Here is a 23,770-nt window from a genome sequence, read left to right on the forward strand (position 1 = left end):
CTTCACATAGTGACTTCTTTCTTCGGGGGACAGTATAGGAAGAGGGGAACCAAGGGTAGCTCTATGGTGGAGAAACCTGACAAGCCTCAGCCAGGTCAATATCAACAGTCATGTTGGTCAACATGATAGTCAACAGATAGTCATGTTGGTCGTGTGTACCCTTGACATGATGTGACGAACATGACAATTTACCCCTGTAGCCTTCCTCTCAAGACATATAAGTCCAGTCTCATCATAAGGAAGAAAAATAATGAGACAAATCCCAAGTGAGAAACATTCTACAAAATACCTGGCCAGTACTCCTCGAAAGTACAATGTCATTAGAATTATAGTTTAAGGAACATTCTTGAAGAGCTTAGACAGACATGATGGCTAAATGCAGCATGACGTCCTGGATGGGATGCTGGGGCAGAAGAGGACATTGGGTTGAAAACTAAGGGAATCTAAAAGAGTATGGCCTTTGCTTAAGAAGAAGAAGGAGGAGGAGGAGGAGGAGGAGGAGAAATAATGTCAGGCTCTGTGCTGACAGCTCAGAGCCTGGAGCCTGCATCAGATTCTGTGTCTCCCTCTGTCTCTGTTCCTCCCCCGCTCACACTCTGTGTCTCTCTCTCAAAAATAAATAAAGATTAAAAAAAAAGAAAAAAAGAATAAGAATAAATACAAGTTATAACACTGTGTAAAATATGATCTTGTTTTTTTGTAAATGTACATGTTTGTGTTCAAATTCTTTTTTTGTTAACGTTTATTTATTTTTGAGACAGAGAGACAGAGCATGAATGGGGGAGGGTCAATGAGAGAGGGAGACACAGAAACCAAAACAGGCTCCAGGCTCTGAGCTGTCACAGAGCCCGACGCGGGGCTCAAACTCATGGACCGCGAGATCATGACCTGAGCTAAGTCGGACGCTCAACCGACTGAGCCACCCAGGCACCCCTACATGCTTGTGCTTAAATGCACACTTTCAATGCCTAAAAATAATCTGAAGGACTATACATAAGAAAGTTCTATGGGTAATTGTGTTTTACATCCCAAATTAAGTGTAATTTGAGACATGGGACAACAATGGTTTTAAAAGAAGTCACTGAAGAATTACTATTGTTGCATCTTCTGCTTTCTTATCCTCAGCTCTAAGAAATATCATGAGAGAATCAATAAAATGATAAAAAAAACTTTGAACCATGGGTTCAAATTCACATCATGGGCCTGCACCTCGGAACACGTGTTTATGAGCTAGTAACATGCAGCCATCCCATAATCCACCAGTCACCAGTCACTCTATTGTCATTGTTCTTCTTCTTCGGTGTGCATCAGAATCAGGGGTGGGGGGCTTCTTAAAGCACAGCTTCTGGGCCTATCCCCAAAGTTTCCAATTCCAAAGGCCTGGAGCCAGGCCTGAAAATTTGCTTTTCTAATAAGTGCCCAGGCGATACTGAAGCTGCTAGTCTAGGGTTGCACTAGGCTTCTCAAAACTGTGGATCTTCAACATCATCTGGGAACTTGAGAAAAATGCAAATTCTCAGGCCTTGCCCCAGACCTACTGAGTCTGAGACCCTGAGGGTGGGACCCAGCAATTCTTTTTTTTTTTTTTAACAAGTCCTACAGGTAATTCTGACACCAACTAACATTTGAAAACCACTGGTCTAGTGTGCACAGGACATCAATATCTATTCAGTCCCCAGCACCAGGACTGTTTGTAGGGAAGTATGAGATGTTAATGGGAGAAGCGTGTTTGGCCACAAATTAGGTGCACCTTGTACTTTCCCTGATTGCAGTCCTGTGTATACATAGTCCCATATGGCCAGCTTTCATTGAACTTTGTGGGCATAAGACTACAATGAGAGGCAAATATACCAATTGGGTACAGTCTTCCCACCCCGCCCCCACCCCACCTGGTGCAACCGGATGGCAGCTGAGCTTAGTGAGTGTGGCTGGGATCCTTCCTGGGCTCACTCTCGGAATATCTGAGTGGCTTCTTGGTTCTAAAGTCAGTTGCCCTTGGATTTGAATGACCCTTTTTGGATTAGTCTCCCCTCTTTTTCACTTGGCCATAAATTAGAAAGTGGAATCCATTTTTAAAGTAACTATATACATTGAGAAAGGATCCTGACTTGAAATTCTCCAGGGAATGCATGATCTAAAAATGAAACTTGAGGGTGGCCATTGGGAATGGACTAGAAAAAGTAGGCATGGTGATAAAGAAGAAAAACCAGGAGGGAAAGGTGGGCTGAGTTGATTTAGCAACTAATACATGCACACCTCCCTATGCTTGTTCTCAGACAGTGGTTCTCAACATGAGCTGCATGTTGGAATCACCTGCAAATGCTGATGCCCAGGCAGCCACCCAGATCGATAGCATCAGCACCTCCTAGGCCAAGATCCAGGCATCAGTAGTTTTTAAAGTTCCCCAGGTAATTCCAGGGCACAGCCAAGGTGGAAGATAACAGTGCTGGGGGGTTACACCTACTATACTTTTTTTTTTTTTTTTATCATTCTTGATCAAATTTTGCTTTATCTCCCCAGCTTCTGCCCTTAATTCCATGACGGGATGTGTGTTAAGAGACAACTCAGCAAAAAAATGAGCCTAAATATATCTTATAAAGACAACTGGGCAGCATTTATTTAAAAAATTAAATATACTTAAAATACATTTATCTCTTCAATCTCAAGCCCACAAAGATACAAGGCTGCTCACTGCATCAACTGTAATGGCAAGAAAAATGGAAAACAACCAAACTGTGCATCAATCAATAATACACAGCCTATCCTTACAATGAAAATTCTGTAGTCCTTAAGAAAGATTGAGGTAAATTTGTGTATACACATATGAGATGAAAGATATCCAGGCAGAGGGAACAGTGTGTGCAAAGGTTCTGGGGTAGAAATGTGTCTGGCATGTTGGAGGCACATGAAGGTGGCCGGCATGACTGAAATGAGCAAACCATAGGAGATGGAATTAGAAAGGTGTATTGAGGTGAACTTTGTTTCTCAAAGAATATGTCCATATCCTAACGTCCAGAACCTGCGAACGTGACCTTATTTGGAAAAAAAAGGTCTTTGCAGGTATAGTTAATTATCTTGGGTTGAGGAGGTCATTTCAGATTTCCAAGTGGACCCTAATCCAATGACAAATGTCCTTATAAGACACAGACAAAAGAGACATATACAGAGGAGGAGGCAACGTCAAAGTGAAGGCAGAGATTGGAGAAATGTGACCACAAGCCCGTGAAATCTGGACCAACCCCCAAAAGCTGGACAAAGCAGAGAACCGATCTTCCCTAAAGCTTCTAGAGGGAGCACAGCCCTGCCAAACCTTGATTTTGAACTTCTGCCTTATACAACTATAAGAAAATACATTTCTGTCCACTACACCCAGCAGGTATGTGGTTAACTTAGAATGGCAGCCATAAGACCCTAATAAAGAATGTCAGAGGCCAGGTCAGAGGCCTTTGGTGATCCTGTCGGCCACTGTAAGGGCTTAGTTTTCATTCCCCAAATGGGAAGCCAGGGGAGGATGTTGTGACCAGAAGTGACATGACCTGACTCATTTTCCAACAGGATCACTCTGCTATAATAAAGTATGTAGTTCTGAGCTCTTTGATTGTTTTTGTAAGCAAACGGCAACTACTTTTTTTAATTAAAAAAAAAGAAACTTTAAGACAGAAAAACAATGGAATAAATAAGTTGATGAACACTTCATAAAAAACAATCATTTAAAAGCTAGCCTGCCACTGCCCCCACCCTGCCCCCTGCAAATATAAGAAATAAAAGCTAGCCCACATGACCAAAGCCTGCCAAAGAGACTTTCAGCTTTACCGTCTGGCATCTCGTTGAGGTCAGCAAATGTCCGTGGTTCTGGTGGTGGATCAGCTCCGTCATCAGGATGGCAAAGCTGTAAACATCTCCCTTTGGGGTGCCTGACCGGGGTGCCTCTGGAAGCCGCAGCAGCTCTGGGGCCGTCCAGTAGAGCTCTGCAAAGCAACGGGTGTCATGAGGGAAGCATGGAGTGGGAGAGGGACAGGCAGAAACGGAAAAGTCACCCCTCTTTCTCAGGAAAACACAGAACTGAAAGTACCCCGCCCCCGAAAAATCCGCCCTAATGGTGCCTGACTTGTAGAGCAAAAAGGGGTCTGTGTGTACGTGAATGCAGACAGAACGATCAAGAAGAACAAGCACTAACATCTTAACTGTGGTTAACACCTGATTGTGCAGTTACAAGAAGTTTTCATTTTCCTTCCCCTTTCTGTGATTGTCTACATTAAAATGTTTTTTTTTTTTAACATTTATTCATTTTTGAGAGACAGAGAGAGAGCGTGAGTGGGGGAGGGACAGAGAGAGCAGGAGAATCTGAAGCAGGCGCCAGGCTCTGAGCTATCAGCACAGAGCCCGATGCAGGGCTTGAACTCATGAACCACGAGATCATGACCTGAGCCGAAGTCAGACCCTTACCCAACTGAGCTACCCAGGCGCCCCTGTATTGTCTACATTTATTTTTTTTTTAATTTTTTTTTCAACGTTTATTTATTTTGGGGACAGAGAGAGACAGAGCATGAACGGGGGAGGGGCAGAGAGAGAGGGAGACACAGAATCGGAACCAGGCTCCAGGCTCTGAGCCATAAGCCCAGAGCCTGACGCGGGGCTCGAACCCACGGACCGCGAGACCGTGACCTGGCTGAAGTCGGACGCTTAACCGACTGCGCCACCCAGGCGCCCCTGTATTGTCTACATTTAAAAAACTAACTTATAGAGGTACGATTCATAGAACATAAAATGAACCCTTTTAAAGCAAACAATTCAGTGTTAGTTATTTAGCCCCTTTGCAAGATTGTACAACAAACCACCCTATCTACTTCCAAAACGTTTCCAGGGCCTCAAAGTAAAATCCTGCAGCCATTAAGCAGTTTCTCTCTGTTTCCTATACCCCCAGCCCCCAGCAAGCACCAGTCCGCATTCTGTCTTTACAGATTTCTATGTTCCTGATATTTTATATACCTACATTTATTTGTTGGTGTGAGGTTGATGGGTTTATTTCATTGTAGGTTACAATCATTAAAAGAAAATATACTGGGGGATGGGGAAGTAGGGTGACTACAAGCAGGTTTTCAGAATTTCCCCCTTTGTCTTTCTGTAAGGCCTCATCCCGTGTTACAGAACCTCCTCGCATGCGCTCAGCAAAGCTGTTGGCAATGTGCTGCCCCAGGGAGAGGAGTTCAGATGGCTGGGATACATGCGAGGTAAGACTCAAGACTGCTCACTAGCTTTGGACAAGGAAGAGTCCGAGCTTCAGTTTGCTCATATGCAAAGGAGGGTTTGACTCCAGGCAGAAGGTCTTGCCCTGAGATGCGCATCAGGATCACTTGAGAGTTTTTGTTTCTATTTAATTTTATTTTACTTGAAAGGTTTATTTATTTATTTTTGAGAGAGGGAGAAGGAGAGAGAGAATCCCAAACAGGCTCCGTGCCATCAGCACAGAGCTCAACATGGGGCGTGAACTCAGGAACTGTGAGATCGCGACCTGAGCCGAAATCAAAGGTGGATGTTTAACCGACTGAGCCACCCAGGTGCCCCGAGAGTTTTTAAAAAACAGTGCTGATGCCCAGATTTCATCTTCAGATATCTGGGGTGAGACCCAGCCACCCACATATTTTGTAAAGCTTCTCAAGTGATACCAGAGCAGCGAGAGGATGTAGGACCGCTGAACCCATGGTCTTTGAAGGGCCTGCAGATGGTGTGCTGAGAACACAGGTGAAGTGTAGTGGGGTATAGGGGGCTAAGAAGAAGACCGGTGACTTGCTTTGGGCCACACGGCCTGGCCAGGATGAGCCCTAACCTTCTAATTCAGACGTCACACCACGGACTCACCACCCTGGAGGCTATTTTTTCCCGCTCCCTTGGGTGAATAGAACAACCACGCACTGTCAGCTCCAGAGGAAGGCCCCCTGCTGGCACCTGTGAGTGAGCTTCAGGAAATAGGGTGGGGTCAGATGCCCCGTTACCACGTGGGCTAGTGGGTGCACGATCTGTCAGTGGTTACCCTAGTGGTCTGTCGGTTCCTCGTTGTATGTCCGGCCGTACTTGAACTCCCACAGCCCAAAGCCTGTCAGTTTCACCTGCATCTGACTGTCCACCAGGCAGTTGGAAGGCTTCAGGTTGCTGTGGGACCCCAGGGGGCTCCTGTGGAGGAACAGCATGCCCTGGAAGAGTGAAAATAAGCAAATGAATTAGCGTAGGGGCCAATGGAACCTGCTGGAAGACACAGACAGAAACAGATGGAAGAAACATGACCCAGAGGAGGGGAACCGCCCATCTCTATGTTCATCTGTTCAAGAACCACTAACAGCCCCTTGCCCTTGAGTCAACCTGGATAGTGTCACCCAAGTAGGGGAAACTATTTCTGGCTCCCCAGTGTGCAGCCATGAAGGCAAGGCCAGCCTAAAATAAATAAGCTCCAATAAGCTAAACAAAATAGAGTCTGACTAAGTGGTCAGACTCCTGAATTGAAATCCCAGCTCTAACACTTAGCAGAGAGCAAGTTACTTGACCCCATAAGCCTCATTTTTCTCATCAAAATGGATGTGATGATCTCTACCTCAGAGGGAGGCTGTGGAGATTAAATGCAATAATGCGTATGAGACACCAGACATGGTGCATGACACAAAGTAAACACCCACCAAAAATTATCATGAAAAATGTGTATAAAAATGATTAAAAAAATCAACTTGGAAACAACACTACGTAATTAAGAATATTCTTTTATTACCTACATGTTGCAAGTTATATTCTACTCCTACCTACATGTAATGATTCTATAATAATATTATATTATATTATATTATATTATATTATATGCACTTTAGGGTCCTGTTTGAACACTTTGAGGGGAAAAGCAATAAAATGAGGAACGTTGGAAAATTCTCATGTCATCTGCCATGTTCTTAAACATTTATATCTATTATTATTATGCAATAATAAAGTACCATTATTTATGAAAGGCCCAGAAAGAACACCAGAGTCAGAAGGCATACATCACATCTCCACTTCACCGCTCGGTCTCTTCAAGCAAGACACTTCACCTCGCTGGGCCTCAATTTCACCATCTACAAGATAGGACTGTCTAGATCCCCACCACTTGAAACATGGCCTTGAGACCAGCAGCACCAACAGCACCTGGGAGCTTGGCAGAAATGCAGAGTCTCAGGCCCTGCCCAGATGTACCAAATCAGACTGTGCATTTTAACCCAATCCCCAGGAGATTCATGTGCACACAGTCTGAGAACAGCTGGCCTCCTCTACTGTTTCACATCTTGGCCGCCCATTAAAATCACCTGGGGAGCTTAAAAAGAAAAGACCAATGGTTGGACCTGAACAGAAGAGCCTACATTAACTATGGATTGTGTGTGGCACAAGCCAAGCTGGATGCGAAGGAACCCAAAGAGACTAATCAGAATGGGGAAAGTGTGCCAACAGGAAGAGTTTGCTAAAGGAGGTGAGTCATGAAGGCAAAGGGCACACTCATTTGGCAAGGAGACGAGGGCAGAGTGCACAGATCTTTCCATAGGCAGGGAAGGGCTTTAAAGAAAGACCTGGGATTGAGGAGGGAAACAGGTATTTGGAGAGGCTAGATAGAGAAGAGATGAATTTGAAAATGAGAACGGTCACATTTGAAGCAGGATCTGATTGATGGATGTTTGTATTTCTCTGAAATTTCCAAGGGCAGACCTAGAAGCAATGAAACGAAGGCTAAGGGGACAGGCTGACTATGTTTTGGAAGTAACTGTAACAGTGCAGGGGGATAGGGGGACCCACTGTTTATGATCCTGGGGTCTTTGTTTCCTTACCTTCCTTGATGGCTTCACAACAAGACATTTCTGTAATATTTATTCAACATTTCCTGCCTCTTGGAGTTGAAATACCTACATAAAGTTTCTTTAGATCTTTGATCTGAATCTCTGAACCATTCATTTTCAAAATACTTAGCGTGGGAGCTGGTAGAGAGCCAGCAACCTGAGTATGTCACAGGTATGGGGCTGTCACAGAGCCATTTTAATTGCATTAGCCTGAGTAGCATGGATCTCCTCACACCTGTCTCACCCAAGAGGTTTCAGAGCAAGAGTGAAAATGACAGTGTCTTTCTCAAGGGTCTTACTGGATACTTTTTTTTAAGGTTATCATGCTAACCTTATGTGACATCCATTCTAAGTCCCTTATTTAAACTAGCTCGTGTAATTCCCGTAGTGACCTTGTAGAGTCAGGTGGTATTGTCATTGACCTCATTTTACAAATAGGGAAAGGGAGAAATGAAGAAGTTAACCTGCCCCAGGTCACATCGCTGGCCCGCAGTGGAGCAGGACTGGGAATAAGTACAGTCCGAGTCCCAAGTCCCTGCCCTTGACCAACTGCACAAATGTCCTCGACTGAAGAAAGAAAGCTCTGAAGGGCAGAGAGTGAGGAGTGACTGAGCATTGCATTGAAGCCACCAGGGTCCATGGAGATTCTCACTGTGATGTGGACCTGTGATGAACAAATAAATATCAATAAACCTTTCTTTGAGCACTTTGTACTATGCATTGTGCAGGGTGCTTTATACATATTATCACATTTGGTCTTTTTGGAGATAGATTAATATTCCCATTCTCTGTTTCCCAATGAGGAAACTCACAGTTTTAAACTGCTCCTGAAGAGTGAGGGCAAAGCTGGAATATAAACCCAGGTTGGGTTGCCTTCAAAGTACAGCCGCTTCTAAATCATTAGCTTTTATTGTTTCCGGTGTCCTGGTGATTGTCCAGGAGGCCAGGGCGGCGGGGCGGTCAAAGCACACCTATTCTCCTAACACCATGATAGGAGGTTCAAATGACTCTCAAGCCCAGCTGAGAAGGGGGGTGATGTCACCCATGGGTGTGGTACATAGCACTCAATGTTCCAGAAAAGATGAATGTGAGGAGGCCCTGAGTGGACTATTGCACCCAGAGATGGGGTCCTTGGGCCTCTTGGTCACCAGCTCAGGGACTCACTCTCCCTCCAGCAGTGATCATAGTCTGAGTCACCATCCTGCTTTAGTAAAACTCCTGAGCTAATAATGCATTAGAAATTCAGTCTGGGGTGCCTGGGTGGCTCAGTCAGTTAAGTGTCTGACTCTTGGTTTCAGCTCAGATCATGACCTCACAGTTCGTGAGTTCGAGTCCCACATCGGGCTCCGTGCTGACAGTATGGGCCTGCTTTGGATTCTCTCTCCCTCTCTCTCTCTGCCCGCCCCTACTCATTCTCTCTCTCTCTCAAAATAAATAAATAAACTTAAAAAAAAAAAGAAAGAAATACAGGCTAATGCAGAAAGCAGTGAGGAAACCCCCAGGGCAGTGGATACACCATTCCTACTCCTACCCCCAAATTCAGGAGGCTTGTTTGTTTTTTGAGATGATAGAGTTCAATCACATTTTGGGACTGCAACCCACTCACTTGAACCCAGAGGGGGCTGTCTGGGGGCCGTCTCTGGAATTCTCCAGTGAGGCTCAACAAGCCAAGGTCTGGGCACGCAATCTGGGGAGACCTCTGTCCAATCAAGAATTCTCTCTCACCTCATGGAGACCTCCCCATGCAGCAGGGCTGTCCCTGACCCTCACAACTGTCCCTGGCCTTGCTAGAGCCAGGCCCACCCTAGGCAGGAGACATTTTACATCTGGTCACCACTGATCACTCCTGAGGTCCAGGTTTATTAACAGAGCACATTCCATTAGGAGATGTTTGGGATACAGTGGAAATCCTAGAAATGGAGTCCTCTTTAAGAGACACCACACATCTCTTCAGTTCTTTTTCTTTTCCTGTTGTGGTGGAAAAGTATGATTTTATGTGTATTGTCACAGGCCAAGTAGAAATGAGAGGTTTATGATTTATGTGCCAGATCTCATGCACTTTTTGCAATTCTATTACCGACCTGTCTGCTAGTTACATTTACTCCCCTCATGGAAAGTTGAGTGGGGGGTACCCCCAGTGCTCTCATTTCTGCATCCCACATTTGGGGTCTCTTGTACTTTATACAGGCAAGAAGCAGAACGTGGAAGGAAGAACTCAGCCTTTGGAGACAGACTGGTTGCAAATCCCAACCTCCCTCTTACCAGTTGGGTGGTTACTTCACCTTCACTAAGCCTCATTTTATTGCCTCTTGAAAATGGAGTAACTATTAATTTTATTAATATTGGAGTTAAAAGTGAACGAATAGTGGCCTGAATTGCTGGTTATTAAGAACACTGTCCAATAGAAACACAGTGCAAGCTACGTGTATAATTTTCACTTGTTCAGTTAAATAGGTAAAATTACTTTTAATGATATACTTTACTTAGCCCAATGTATTTAAAAAACTTATTTCAACATGTAATCAATATAGAAATAGTGAGATATTTTTACTAATTCTTTGAATCTGGTGTGAATTTTACACTTACCGCACACTTCAGTTGGAGCTACCTACGTTACCAGTGGTTAGTAGTCCCATGCAGCTGGTATTTTTTGGACAGTGCTAATTCATCCCATAGGACTGTTGGGGGAATAAATTTTTTGACTGTACATTTTTTTAGTACTAGTGATGGAGTTATCTGTGATAACAGCAATACTATTGCTTCACCTAACAAATGATATTTGGTATATACCTATTAATGGGTAAGCACAGTGCTGAGCATATCTTAGTTCTCGCAACAACTCTACGAGATGGGGACTGTTGTTATCTTTATTTTATACACAGGGACACTGAGGCTCAAGGTAGGTAAGGTCACCTGGTCAGTAGTGGAAAGCCAGGGTTCAAACACCCAAGACAACTTCAATGCCAACTGCTCTCATCCTCTTAATCCATTAAGACTTCTCTTACTTAGAAATTGAAGTCCCATCCCTCACTCGAGAAGAGTATTATAATCTCCAAAGCTCCTTCCCAGGCTGGCTCCACTGGGTTGAACTCTTCAGGAACAGCACAACGAGCCAATTCTTCTGTGCCCTCCATGCCCAGAATTGGGTCTCAGTCAAATTAGGTGCTCAGTCAATATATGTCGGTTGACTTGAAAAGTCTGTGGCATCTCGGAATTTCTCTGGTACCTGGCATCGAGAGTGTTCTGGTCAAATAAACATCAGGAGAGGAATTGTTTTTATGATTGATATGTGATGGCCAGAAGCACAATCTGACACACAGAGTTTGGCCCAGTGCCTGGGTCACCAATGGGAAATCTCTGAGAAGCTTTCGTGAATTTTATGTTACTACTAGTCCCTTTCGAAGGAATTCTGGCAGAGTAATTGACCTTGAAGCGCCTAAATGTACCTTGACTGAACTCATTATGACTTCCTTACACTGTCCCATAATGCGCATGCTCCATTTCAGAAGACAGCAATCCTTCTAAAACAAGGTGTCCAGCTGTCTTTGGTTCCCCTGGCATGGAGCAGGGGATAGAGACTCAGTGACCTGAAAGGACTGATTAATACCAGGGAGACTTTCCTTTCAGAGTGCCATTATCACCTACCCTAGCATTTCTCCAGAGAAACTTTTGGGTTATCTCCTCTCAAAAACCAAATGCCGATGGAAAAAGCTAAATCTATTAGTTATTCGTATCTTACCTGGGGACAGCTAACTTACTGGTTTTCTCTTCATAACAAATATACATGATGTCATCTGTTTTGGCTGGGGCAGGAGACAGATCCCTGGAGTCTAGAATACTTCTCTGGGCTTGATAGGAAGGGAAGAGAGTGTGGGTGAAGGGAAGGAGAGAGGAGTCCAGGGTAGAAAAGAATGCCACATCAGATCCTATTTATAACTATCCCACCATTTAATTTTATATGTATATTTCCTAACTTTTTTTTTCTGTACCTAGATTTTATTCCATCTAGCGATGAAAACAAGTCCTTGTCTTCTTATGACAGTTCCCAGAGTAAGGCCAACCCTTAATAGATGTTCCATACAGTTTTACTAAAATAATGACAGTGGTGGCCCATGGTTGTCCGGGAGGACCCAGTCATAGGCGATTTCAATTTGTCTACCTTTCTTGGTAATTACAATATTCCGGTTTCCACTAAAGCCCAGGAAACCGAAGTTTCACAAGGCCCGTAAGATTCAGCTTCTCCGAAATAAGGGGCAATCAAATCCTAGAGAAAAAAGAAAAAACCTCTTTGATATTAGTCAGGCCAACCTCATCTATTGAACGCACATGGAAGCTGAGGTCCAGAGAGGGGAAGTGACTTTCCAAAGTCACTCACCAGTCACTACTGCAGGAGGGCAGAGCTTATATTTCACCCTGTGTTCCTCACAACACCCAGGCCAAGTCTCAACCTAAAGGAGTCTGTTGGTGGATGAATGGACTGTTGATTGACAGATGATGGCCAGTCCTGTCCTGCTGCCCATGTGTCAGACTGAGGGACTTCCTCACCAAGACCCACTCCCAGGTTGTGGGCATAGTCCCCTCTGATGGTGAAAGCAGGCAGGGCAAGTTTACAAAATGAGGCTGGATTTTAGCCCGGGGTGAGGAGGATAGACTTAGCTGGGCCACACTGACGTGCTGCTCCCCATACTCCCCTTCCATCTGTGAAATGGAGCTATGATAGATCTACCTCATATTTTGTTGTGAGAATTAAATAAGTTAATACACAAAGGGGTAGAAAGCGGGCAAAAATAATCACTAAATATACTTTAGCTACAAGGCCACAAGTACTGCGATTGCTACTATTATTACTTTTTTTTTTTTTTCAAACACCACAGCCCTCTTTGCCCAAAGGAAAGACTCTGCTGCCTGCTTGTACAGCTTCCAGATCTGCATCCATAGCCCACCTCTCAGATCAAGAGCTTTGAGGCAATTGTGGCACCAATTCCCATTTTCTGGGGAAAGGAATCAAAAACTAGGCAGAAAGAAGAGGTATTGGGAATCTTCCTCCCCAGCTTGCTTCATGGCCTAGTAATTAGATTTTCTTCGGGGTAAAAAGTTCTACCCTGAAATGTAAATACTCTGCTCTTTGGGTACTGGATAAACCTAGCATCCCTTTCAACTTTAGTGTGCCTACTTGAAATCAAGGAGGGTGAAAAGAATGGAAAACCTGACTGAAGTGGTGAGTTTTAAGTGCAATCACTTTGAGGAGATCTGAGCAAGATCAGAGTTTTCAGGAAAGATTACAGTTCAACTTCACCAAAAACACGGAACAACTCAAAAACGCTATGGGATTTGTTCCTTAAGTTTTATGCCGTACTCACCTTGACAATGTCATATGCAAATGAGAGTTTGAATATCCAATCCATCTCATTATCTGAGTTTCTCAAAACATCCTGAAAGACAGTTACTCAGATTATCACCATTGACTCAACCCGAACCACAGGGAGTTTTGTGTGCTGAATAGTTTTGATTCTAATATGTTGGATCATTTTGACCAGAACCAATATAGCCACCTGAGGCAGAGTAATCTACAGCCAATACTCGAAATTTCCCAGGAGATATTATAACCTGACTCATTGTTAAGTCTGGAGTCTTATAAATGCTTCCTTTTTCCAGACATGAAGCCAATGGTCACACACTATGGGTAGGAGGGGGTCCAGAAACACAATTCAGAAGTAGCAATAGTGTCTTAGGCAACAAAAACAGGCTCAGGCAATCTCCACCCAGAGCAAAGAAAAATTGACTGTTGGCAATTCCACTGCTAATTGTATCCCCTGTAGGCGGCCCAACAAGATAATGCAGGTCTTGCAATTAAACCAGAGAGGGACTGTTCTTGGATAAAGGGCAAAACATTGACGAGTTCTTTATTAGCTGCTATTAATCTAACCTGAAGTAAGGTTTACTAGTTCGCTTACCGTAAGACTCCCTTTTTTGCAATACTGGGTGACAATGCAGACATTGGGTGGTTCTGTGCAAATGCCAAAGAAGGGGACAATGTTTTCATGCCCTACTTCATATACCTGAAAATAATAATAATAGCTTATGATCGTAGTACATCTTCTGTGCTGGGAACTCTGCTGTGTGCTTTACATACACTTAATTCTCACAAAGACCCTGTGAGAAAGGAACTCTGACTGTTCCCATTTACAGATGAGGAAACTGATGCTCAACAGTAAAATAATGTGTTGAAGATCGTACAGCTTATTAGTGGCAGAGCTGGGAGGTAAATCCAGGCAGTCTGCCTCTAGCAAATAAACCAGAGGAATGATCCAAGTCTAACCTTAGCCATGGGGATTAACTAAAACCACATCATAGTAAACAGACCTGGCCCTGCTTCCTGGTGTTCATGGCTGTCAATGCCACGGTGTCTGGGCCATGACAGGTCATAGATTTCAAGCAAGAAGTCAGACCCCATGAATCTGACTCCATCCAAGGAAAAGTTTCAAGAGAGGTGAACAATCCTCACAGACACAGAGGATGGAGAGGTGGAGTGAAGGCCAGGGGGAATTTAAGGGAAAAGGGCAAGGCTGGAAGGGGTCCCAGATTTCAGGTGCCTAAAGGGTCTTAAGCCTAATGTCTGGGCTGTCAGGGGATGGGGGTAGTGGGCCAAGGTAAGGGAAGAAGCTTCCCATCATTGATCCTTTGGACTGGGGTGTTCCCAGATGGGAAGAGGGAGCTGGCAACAGAGAGCCAGAGATCAGCGCCACTTTCTCTCTCCCAGGGAGAGGGGCAAGGAGCCTCACCAGTCGGATTTCCTGCAGCACAGACAGCTTCCTCCTGACTGAGGCTTTTGCTTGGTCACCCACGTAGCAGATGTCCACATGGTTTCCCTGGAACCAGAGACAAAGTGGAATGCTCTTAATCCAGGATGATCCAGAAAAGCTCTACTCAGAAAAGACTAGGAAGGGAAGCAGGAAAACCAGCAAGAAATCCACCTACAAAAGGGACATCAGAGTCCAGATCAGGCCAGGGTGGCACTGTGCTATGTGTAGGTGCTCAGCTAGCTTCTTAACACATAAGATCTCATTTCCCACGTATCATAGCCCTGCAAGACGGGCATGTTTCCAGGTGGGATCACTAAGGTTCAGTAACTTGTCCAAGGTCACACATTTGTAGGTAATACAGCCAGGATTTGAACATCTGACTCCAAGATTACACTCTATTACACAGTAATGTCCCATTTTCATTCAAAGGGATGGTGAGCTGAGGTCTTAAGAGTAAGTCTGGAGTCAGATACCTGGGTCAAGGCCATTTCTACTGCTTACGACCTTACTGCTCTTACCTTACTTCTGCTTACCTCTTACTGCTTACAGCTTACTAACTTTGAACAAGGGATTTAACTTCTCCAAGCTTCCATTTCCTCATCTGTACCATGGAGATTAAAAAGGAAACTTATCTCATCGAGTTCTTACAACGGTTAAATCAGTTAAAATACGTAACACTGTTAACTCAATGCTTGGCACATATCTGGCTTTCAGGAAGTGGCATATCTCATTGCCATTACCTATTAAGTCTGCTTTAAGAGAGTCAACAAATTGCCACAAATCATCTGACAACCTGGGAAAATCTGCATAGAAAAAAAGAATCTGGACACACAAGCCTCAGCACAATTTAAATGCCAACCCAAGATCTCCCACTTTTAGTATGGGGTTAATTGCAAAAGACTCTGGTCTATGATGGGGGTTCCCAAGGAGGAAGGCACCCTGTGGGATAGAGGAGAGGGTTCTTGGAAGAGGTAATGCTAAGGCTGAACTCTGAAAGGCAAGAAGGTTCCAGAGGGGGTGGGGTAGGGGCAGTAGTCATGACATCGTCGAAGGTGAAAAACACACATGGCTTAAGCAGTAAGACCGACTGGATAGTACAGGATTTCAGCCACGAGAAACAATTTTTCTGAAAGTAGGCTGGGACTAGGCAGTAGACAGCCTTGAACCCTTGTTAAAGAGTTTGGACATTACCATAAAGAGCTGGGGACCTCAGTGATGGTATTTGAGGGAGAAGAGAGCAAATATTTCAGGAAGATTAATCAATAGAGATATTCTGTGGCTTCCTGGTTGCCATCTCTAAATGGCTACTGGACCATTATACACAGTTTTGTATGAATAAAGGTGCTCAGGGTTTTATGGATGATCATATTCAAGACAGTTTTTTTGTAGTTCGAAACCCAAGTAAACATTTAGAAAAATAAGTTCAGTTGCATGAGGAATGTTTTGGTTCCAATCTTCATGAAACCCAATTTAGAGCAAGGAACAAAATTTTCCTTGCTTGGAGCTTTTGGCCCCTGCTCTCCAGGACCTCCCAGATAATATTTTTTTTTTGTATATTTCAAACACTATATATGAGATTTTTTTTATCACATATTTTTCACCCAGAGGACTTGAACTTCTAGAGGAGTGCTAAGCACAGGCAGCCATAACGGTCTGGGGAGTGGAAGAGAGGGTGAGAAAGGGCAGGCAGGAATTATGTCGCAGGCTCTGGTGGCTGTCCATGCTTATACTGCAGGAGCCAATTCGTCAGTGCTGAAGTGGTACCAAGGAGGCAGTAATACATGTTCTACGAAGACACTGTCCAATAAGGTAGCCACTAGCCACGTGAGGTTCCCCCCAAATTAAAATTATATAAAACTCAAAACCAGTTCCCCAGCACACTCATGTTTAATAGTCTTAGAACGGTACCATACTGGACCATGCAGATTTGGAATATTTTCCTCTTTATGGCAAGTTCTCTTGGACAGAGCTGAGTCTAGTCTAGAAGCCAGCGTAGGAATCACCTGGGAGCTTGTTAGGGAAAATGCAGAACCTCAGGCCCCACCCCAGACCCACTCAACAGCATCGGCTTTGTAACAAGAGCCCCGGTATTTCATGTACACATTGAAGTTTGAGACGCACCGCTCTGGAGCCACAAGAACACCCTGGCTTTTACTTGGAGTGTTCCTGTATTCACAGTGCCCTGCCTGGCAGAAAGGACAGGGGACAGAGACACACACTACAACATGCATGCAGTCACTTTGCCCTCAATAGTACCTGGTAAGGCCCTACAGGGGCATAAAAGACCTCTTCCACCTGCTGGCTCTTGACAAGGGAACTGGCATCCCCAGAAATCATCACACTAGATGAGTTACTGTTGCTTCCTCTCGACATGGGCGTGCATCTCTGGGATGGCTGTAAAACACAACGCAACCCGATTGCTCTCCGTAGCACGACCAAGTACCGAAGAGAGTGTGCCTTTTATAGTTCAGGAAAATGGGCACCAAGGTCACGCAGTTAATAAGTGGGGAAAGTCAGGCCTTGAGTCCTGATCCCTCTGACCCAAAGTGTAAATGCTTGGCTACTACATAAGTCACTCTTGTGTCTATACCACCACCGACAGTTGTCATGGATAAGGCTCTGGGGTCAGACGGCCCAAATTCAAGTTCTGGCTCTGGCGCTTAATTCGATGTGTCTCCTGATGCCAGAATCCTCTTCTGAAATGAGCACCTAACCACATTACCTCTCTATTTAATAACCCCAGTGCCTCCCTAACACCTAGAGAATGTATTTAAAACAGAGGAATGCTGTTTTTCAAGCAGAGTCTTACCTGGAACCCTAATGTAGAAACCGGGCAGGACAGAGCAGAGCTGATTTGGTTGAAGAGGGAAGAAGGCTGAGTATTCTTCTCCGCCACATCTCCACCCCCAATCTGTCATTCACCCCAGGACCAGACCAGTGAGCCCCAGAACCTCCAGAGACTTTGGAAACAACTTGCTAGTGAAGTCTGATCTGGTCCTAACGTGTTGGAGCTTCCTTGATTTCAGCTCCTCTAAGTCACCTTTATTTTTTGAAAGTCCCAACTCATTTAGTGAATGAATAGTACATTCAAGAATACCACTAAAAAGAAATGAATAATACAAACTACAATTTTGAAAAGAAAGCCAATATAATAGGAACAACGCATACATAACATGAGAGAAATGTTTGATTTTGACCCATAATGCATTCCTTATCTTCACAGTTAATCTAAATGTCTGTGAGAACAAACCTATATACTTTGGTCTCACTTTAGTGCTTTTTTTTAATAAGCACCAACATTCTAGAACACTTTTCTTTTGCTTTGAGATATTTAAGACTCATAAATCTGGTCAAATACATAGATTCTTGTTATTCTCTTGATATCTTGAGTAGCATGTACTCCTGAGCAAGTACTCTCTGAAATTCTAAAATTACTGATCTTTAAAATTCATTTCAGTTGTAGGTTTTTAATAAATTGAGGTGAAAGCAAAATTTACTCCCTCCCTCTCCCTCTTCCCAGGAACAGAGAGCTCTTATTAAACTGCAGGAACTCGGGTGCCCGGGTGGCTCAGTCGGCAGGGCGTCCCAACTCTTGATTTCAGCTCAGTCATCGTCTCCCAGTTCGTAGGTTCAGGCCCTGCATCAGGCTCTGCGCTAACAGTGTGGAGCCTGATTGGGATTCACTCTCTCTCCCTGTCTCTCTCTGTCCTTCCCCTGTGATCTCTCTCTCTCTCTCTCTCTCTGTCTCAAAATAAATAAATAAACTTAAAAAATTGTTTAAAAAAACCTATAGAAACTTGAATCCGTCTTTCTAATCTAAAGAACATTTCTTACTAACATTTCCGGTAGGGCAATAAATCCTCCCAAATAATCAACGTATGCTTGCAAAGATTGCCCTGTTTAATATTAATAACAAAAAAAAGAAAAAAGAAAGAAAAGACACTTCAAAATTTCAAGCTAAAATACACTGAGTCATAAGATACAGTCATGGTAGTAGTTTTTGAAATTATGTAAATGTTACACCCTTATCAAACAACGTTATGTTTATTAAATGTAATAAATATACATTTATTTGTTTAATGTATATTAAATCAATATTTAATATATTTATAAATATATAAATCCCGGCTCACCCTGCGTTACTTCTCTCCTGGTCATCTCTAGCAAATCCCTCTTCCCAAATGTCACCTGCTTTCTGAAGATGCGGCTGAGACATTTACTCACTCCATTTATGGGGCTTCTGTCTCACCTTGTAGACACCTCCGTGGGGCTCGCCTCCCTCAGAAGAGGTCGTTGAGCAAATGATTCTTACTATATTCGTCATCAGCCGGTTAAAGGAGTTCATGTGGTTTTAAAAATAACGAAATGCTGCCGGGGAGACAGCTTTGATATTTGAGCAGGATATATGAGTCCTTACACCCACAGGGTAATAGAGCTGAAGGGAATCTTCGAGACCATCTGATCATTTATAAGGATTCAGAAGCTAAGGCCCAGAAATGACATTGCCAGGGATATTCATCAAGGAAGTGGGAGGCCCAGAGCCAGAATGTGGGGCTAAAGGCTCTGTTAAGCATCCACTTTATAAATGAGTCAGCCTCGGCTTTCAGAAACTCCTAGATGAGGTCCCTTCCACAAATCACTAGCCGTGAGCAGGAAGTGGCTATCTGGGCCGTCTGTGGCCTCACCTTGTTTGGGGGCAGAATGGTGATGTCATCATAATTGATTTGCCACCAAATGTCTTCCTTTCGCCTTTGCCATTTTCCCCTCTGAATCCTTAACCAAAGACCTATGATGACAGCTCCCAAGACAGTAATCAAGGGGGTCATAGCGAGGATCACAGCAGTCACGCCTGGAGGACAGGGACATGTCATCACTACAGCCTGCTGAAGAACAGAAGAGAGCACATCCTGGCCCCAGCCTGGTCATGCCACACAGATGCCTCAAAGGCTATCCAGGCCTGGGTCCAAGCTAGGATGTCCCGGGTCCACTCAGACTCGTCTCTCCCAAGAATTCTTTTCTGACCTCCCCTCTGGTTCCCATGGCAACTGCACCCACCTACCCCTGTGGATAGAAACTTCCATTGTAGACAATGGGGATGACTTCTAGTACCACCACCACTGTTACTGAACGCTCACTATGAGTTCTTAGAGTTGTTCTCTGTTATGATCCATCTAATTCCAGGAGCACCAGCTCCCTTGTTCAGACTCTAACTCCTTAGAAATGAAGTCCCTGAGACTCACATCCCGGGGGCCAGGTTTCTCTGGAGCTGAGGTTCTCTACAGGGGAGGCAGGTGATGTTGGAGATTTTTTGGGTGGCTGCAACTAGAGAGCGTGGCTAGCCTGTAGCGGGTAGAGGCCTGGGATGCAGCTATTCAGTGCACAGGACACGTCCGCACACAAAGAGTAGCCTGCCCCAAACATCAACAGTGCCACCGTTGTTGAGATACCCTCCTGGGGAGAATCCCTACCTACCGCCTTCTCTGAGCGCCTGCACTGACCGGTAGAAGCAGGCGCCTTTCCACAGAGCTCATTGTCAAATCCACAGCTGGGTCTGTCTTCAGGAAGTGAGCCCTGGGGCCAAGGAAGAGTGGAGAGATTTCTCGCGTCTTATATATATATAAAAAAAGAAGACAATTGTAAGTCAGTGCCCACTGCATTTATTCTAGTTTGTCACTACCTTAGGCAGAGCAGAAGCAACTGAAACATTCACGTCATTTGCAAGAAGCAGGCCTTGGTCTCTTAATTCAAACATTTGGTGACCCATCCAGTTTTCACACCTCACCTAGACTCTTCAAACTCACCTGCAGATCATCTAATTCATGGAAGGGCACTATCATTCTGTTGCGGAGAAGAGCTGACTTAATCTTTTGATTGGAACCCTGTCACTTTTGATTTAAAAGTGATGGGCCAATGCTCCGGTGTGGCTGGGATTTTCTCCCGTGTGTGATGTAGACAAATCTTGTTACACAGCACCTTGACATTGCACACACCAAAACACCGCTCCCTTCGTGGAGAATGCCTGTTCCTACAATACCGAGGATCTGTTTGTTACTGAGGATTATGATTATTTCATTTCCTGGGCCAGTTTGCTTTGGCACATGAAAATTCCATAAGGGTAGGGAGGGAGAAAAGTGTCAAATAAAATCTGGATTGGGGGTGGTGATGGTGGGGACAAGTAGCAATTCAATTAAGCTTTAGGTTTCCTTTTAGTTTTCTCATTGATTTATAGCCGAGAGAACAAAAACAGATTTTTCCCCCCCAGGGATTCCTTGGTACAGGAAGCCGGGATGGCACCCAGGTCCTGGTGTCCACAAAGCTGTCTGTTTGGGAATCAGGCCGCCTGGGTTGAGTGGGTTTGGCTGGCTGGGGACTCTACCCTGCAGGGGGTGCTGTGTTCCCCCACTCCTAGGGCAGGGCCTGTCCCTGAGATCATGGGCTGTGGGACCTGCCTGGCTGCAAGAGGAGGCCTAGGTCCCCGTGGAGGTGCACTTGGGGGGTGCTGTGTTCTAAACTAGGATCTGAAGTGGCTGAGCCACACCCACAAGCAAGGGCGAGATTATTTTAAAGGCCCAGAGTAGACCTTCACCTGAGTTCAGGAGCAACAGACAACCTGTGTGGTGCATTCTAGGAGCTGGATCCCAAACCGGCCTCCCGGCAGGACCCCCAGCCCCCGCCCCCTCCCAGGTCCCTTCCTGTAGCACTGTCTAAACATAAAGATCCACCCGGCGCCTGATTACTTTCTGATCGCTGTCATATTGAAGAAAAGGAAGAAAGCGGGACCCGTTTCTAGATTTCTGTAGAGCATAGATTGAGTAATCCACGTGCCTTTCTCCCTGGGAGTCCACAAACACGGGGCCAGTGATTCCTGGGAAGAGAGAAGATGCTTACGATGAGGGGGACAGAGGGGAGCATGTGGCTGGAAATGCCAGTCTGTCAGCTCAGATGAGCAGAAGCCCCGCCCAGCAGCCACCAAAAGCCAGCAGTGAGGTTCTTGTCCTTTCAGGAAATCTGAGACAGGGTCAAAGAGGAGCGTGAAAAAGGAAAGGTGGTTCAGAGTGGTCCCCTGGTGGGGCAGGGCACTTTGGGCAGGCAGATGTGTGTTGTTAGGCCTATGCTGGGGAGCCCTTCCAGCATTAAAAAAAACCCAAACAACCCACAATCAGATGTGACAAAAGGGGGCAGATGGCCTGCCAGGCCCCAGGGAATGAGTTTGCAAAGTTTGTTCTTAGCGAGCCTCTTCCCTCTTAGTTTTGGTTTGTGCTTGGTGTCGACATGGTGCCCCGTCCTGGCCCAGGATATGCTGAACCCCACGCACAAAGGACATGTTAGAGATCCCAAGGCAGCAAAATAAGGCTCTTCCATACCAGCGACTAGGACGTATGGTCTGACATAGGACTTATCGCAGCTTCGTTCCCACCGGGGAGAGGACACAAAATGACCATTTATTGAGCACCTGTTGTGTGCCCAGCACCGCGGGTCATGGTGATTTCACACGACTAGCCCCAGCGGACCCTTCTGGGGAGGCATCACTCCTTAACAAGCAGAGGCTGGAGGCAGACTCCCCTGAGTTTCCAGGGCCAGGAAGAGGCAGGCCTGTTAGGCTCCAAGTGCCGTGTTCTCCCCAGGACCCCACGCTGCCGGGCCGTGCGAACGCGTGCTGGCATCCGGAGTGTGAGGGCCGAGCCCAGCTCCCTGCTGAGGTTTGCACAGATTGCTGGCACAAATGCAACAACCCGAATTGCTGCCTTCAGCATGTACTTTGTTTATGGCGCAACAAGGCGACGGGGGTTCATCTCCTAATTTGACCTCCTTGGCCAAGAGCCTCTTTTCGATTGGTGTGAAGGCCCCTGGCACTCACTAGTTCTGTGGCTGTGGTCCCGCCACCGTGTGGCAGAAATGAATACGAGAAGCAGAGACAAATATCCTGATTCTGTCCAGGGCCAGTCCGATCAGGGGGTATTATCCCTGTCTTAGGAATGAGAAACTGGAGTGCACTGAAAGGTGGTAGCCGTTGTTGAGCACCCAGGGTGATTTGCTTCCCAGCCTATCCTCACCCCTGCGAGCAGAGCCAGACCGGGCAGTCCCATCATTAGAGGTCATTCTCGGGAATCAGGCCCAGCACCCCAGTCAGAGAGGGCACAGGATGGGAAGCATTGTGGAAGCAATCCCATGAGGCAGTCCTCACAGACTTTGAGTTTCATTCTAGACAGATTCGGCTCAAAAGGAGCTGGCGGGAGAGACTTTGCACGGTGGTGGCAGCCGGGGATGGGCGGGGTGGGGGGGATGATGTGCCCCCAAGGCCCCCTCCCCTGGTCCGGGCAGCCTTCTGGATAGACCTGGAAGAGTGGCCCGTGAAAGCCGGGAGGTTGAACCTCAACCAGCCCTTGAAGAAGAATCTCCCTAAGAAAGAGGGACCCTGTGATTCGGTGAGGCAAGCCTCCAGCCACAGCCCAGCTTCTCCGGGCCCTGCCCATGGGAGCAGCAGCAGGCCCCAGTCAAGGAAACCCAGCAGCGGGCAAGCCACTCACCCCGCAGTGCAGCACGACGGGAGTCTCTCAGGGTGCCCACCAGCTGCCGCCCGTCTAGGAAATCTCGCCCGGCCGCCACCAGCTCCCTCACCGTCTGGGCATAGAGCAGCACCGCGTCGTGAAGGTGGGCAGTGTAAGGGCTCACCTTCAGGGAGGGAGGCAAATGCAGGGAAGACTCTCTGTCTCTCTCTGTCCTCTTCACCTTGGAACACACCCGTGGTCCCCGCTGTCCCCCAGGGAGAGGAGGGCCCTCCACGTGCCCAGGCCTGTGCCATCAAATCCCATAGCACGGACCACACTTGGCCTCTTGGGGCCTCCTGGGCCCGAGGAGATCACGTGATCCTGCAGGTCAGGCACGGCTCTTTAGGCCACGGGTGGGAGGGAGTATGGTTTAATGGAAAGAGGGCAGATTTCAGAGCCGGGCTGGCCCTGCTGCTTTACTGGCTGTGAGTCTTGGGGTAAGTTCCATAACCTCTCTGAATCTCTCTGAATCTCACCTCACCGATTTACAAAATGAGAAGGCCGCTGTCACGGTAATGATAAGGATAGTTAAATGAGGTAGAATAGGTATACTCCCATTCTCACTACCTGGAAC

General features: G+C 45.8%; 1 protein-coding gene across 1 annotated transcript in view; it reads right to left on the reverse strand.

Moving 5' to 3' along the window:
• The window catches only part of LOC125147624 (guanylate cyclase 2G-like), a 43,317-nt gene that overhangs the window by 11,362 nt on the left and 8,185 nt on the right, over positions 1–23,770 (reverse strand). The window contains 11 exon segments of the mRNA XM_047824684.1: positions 3,814–3,843; positions 3,846–3,968; positions 6,032–6,191; positions 13,205–13,276; positions 13,799–13,903; positions 14,627–14,713; positions 16,904–17,041; positions 19,333–19,496; positions 20,146–20,253; positions 21,375–21,512; positions 23,176–23,320. Coding sequence (XP_047680640.1) covers positions 3,814–3,843; positions 3,846–3,968; positions 6,032–6,191; positions 13,205–13,276; positions 13,799–13,903; positions 14,627–14,713; positions 16,904–17,041; positions 19,333–19,496; positions 20,146–20,253; positions 21,375–21,512; positions 23,176–23,320 — 1,270 coding nt within the window.

This window comes from Prionailurus viverrinus, chromosome D2 (genome assembly GCF_022837055.1).
Source record: "Prionailurus viverrinus isolate Anna chromosome D2, UM_Priviv_1.0, whole genome shotgun sequence".
Lineage (NCBI taxonomy): Eukaryota > Metazoa > Chordata > Mammalia > Carnivora > Felidae > Prionailurus > Prionailurus viverrinus.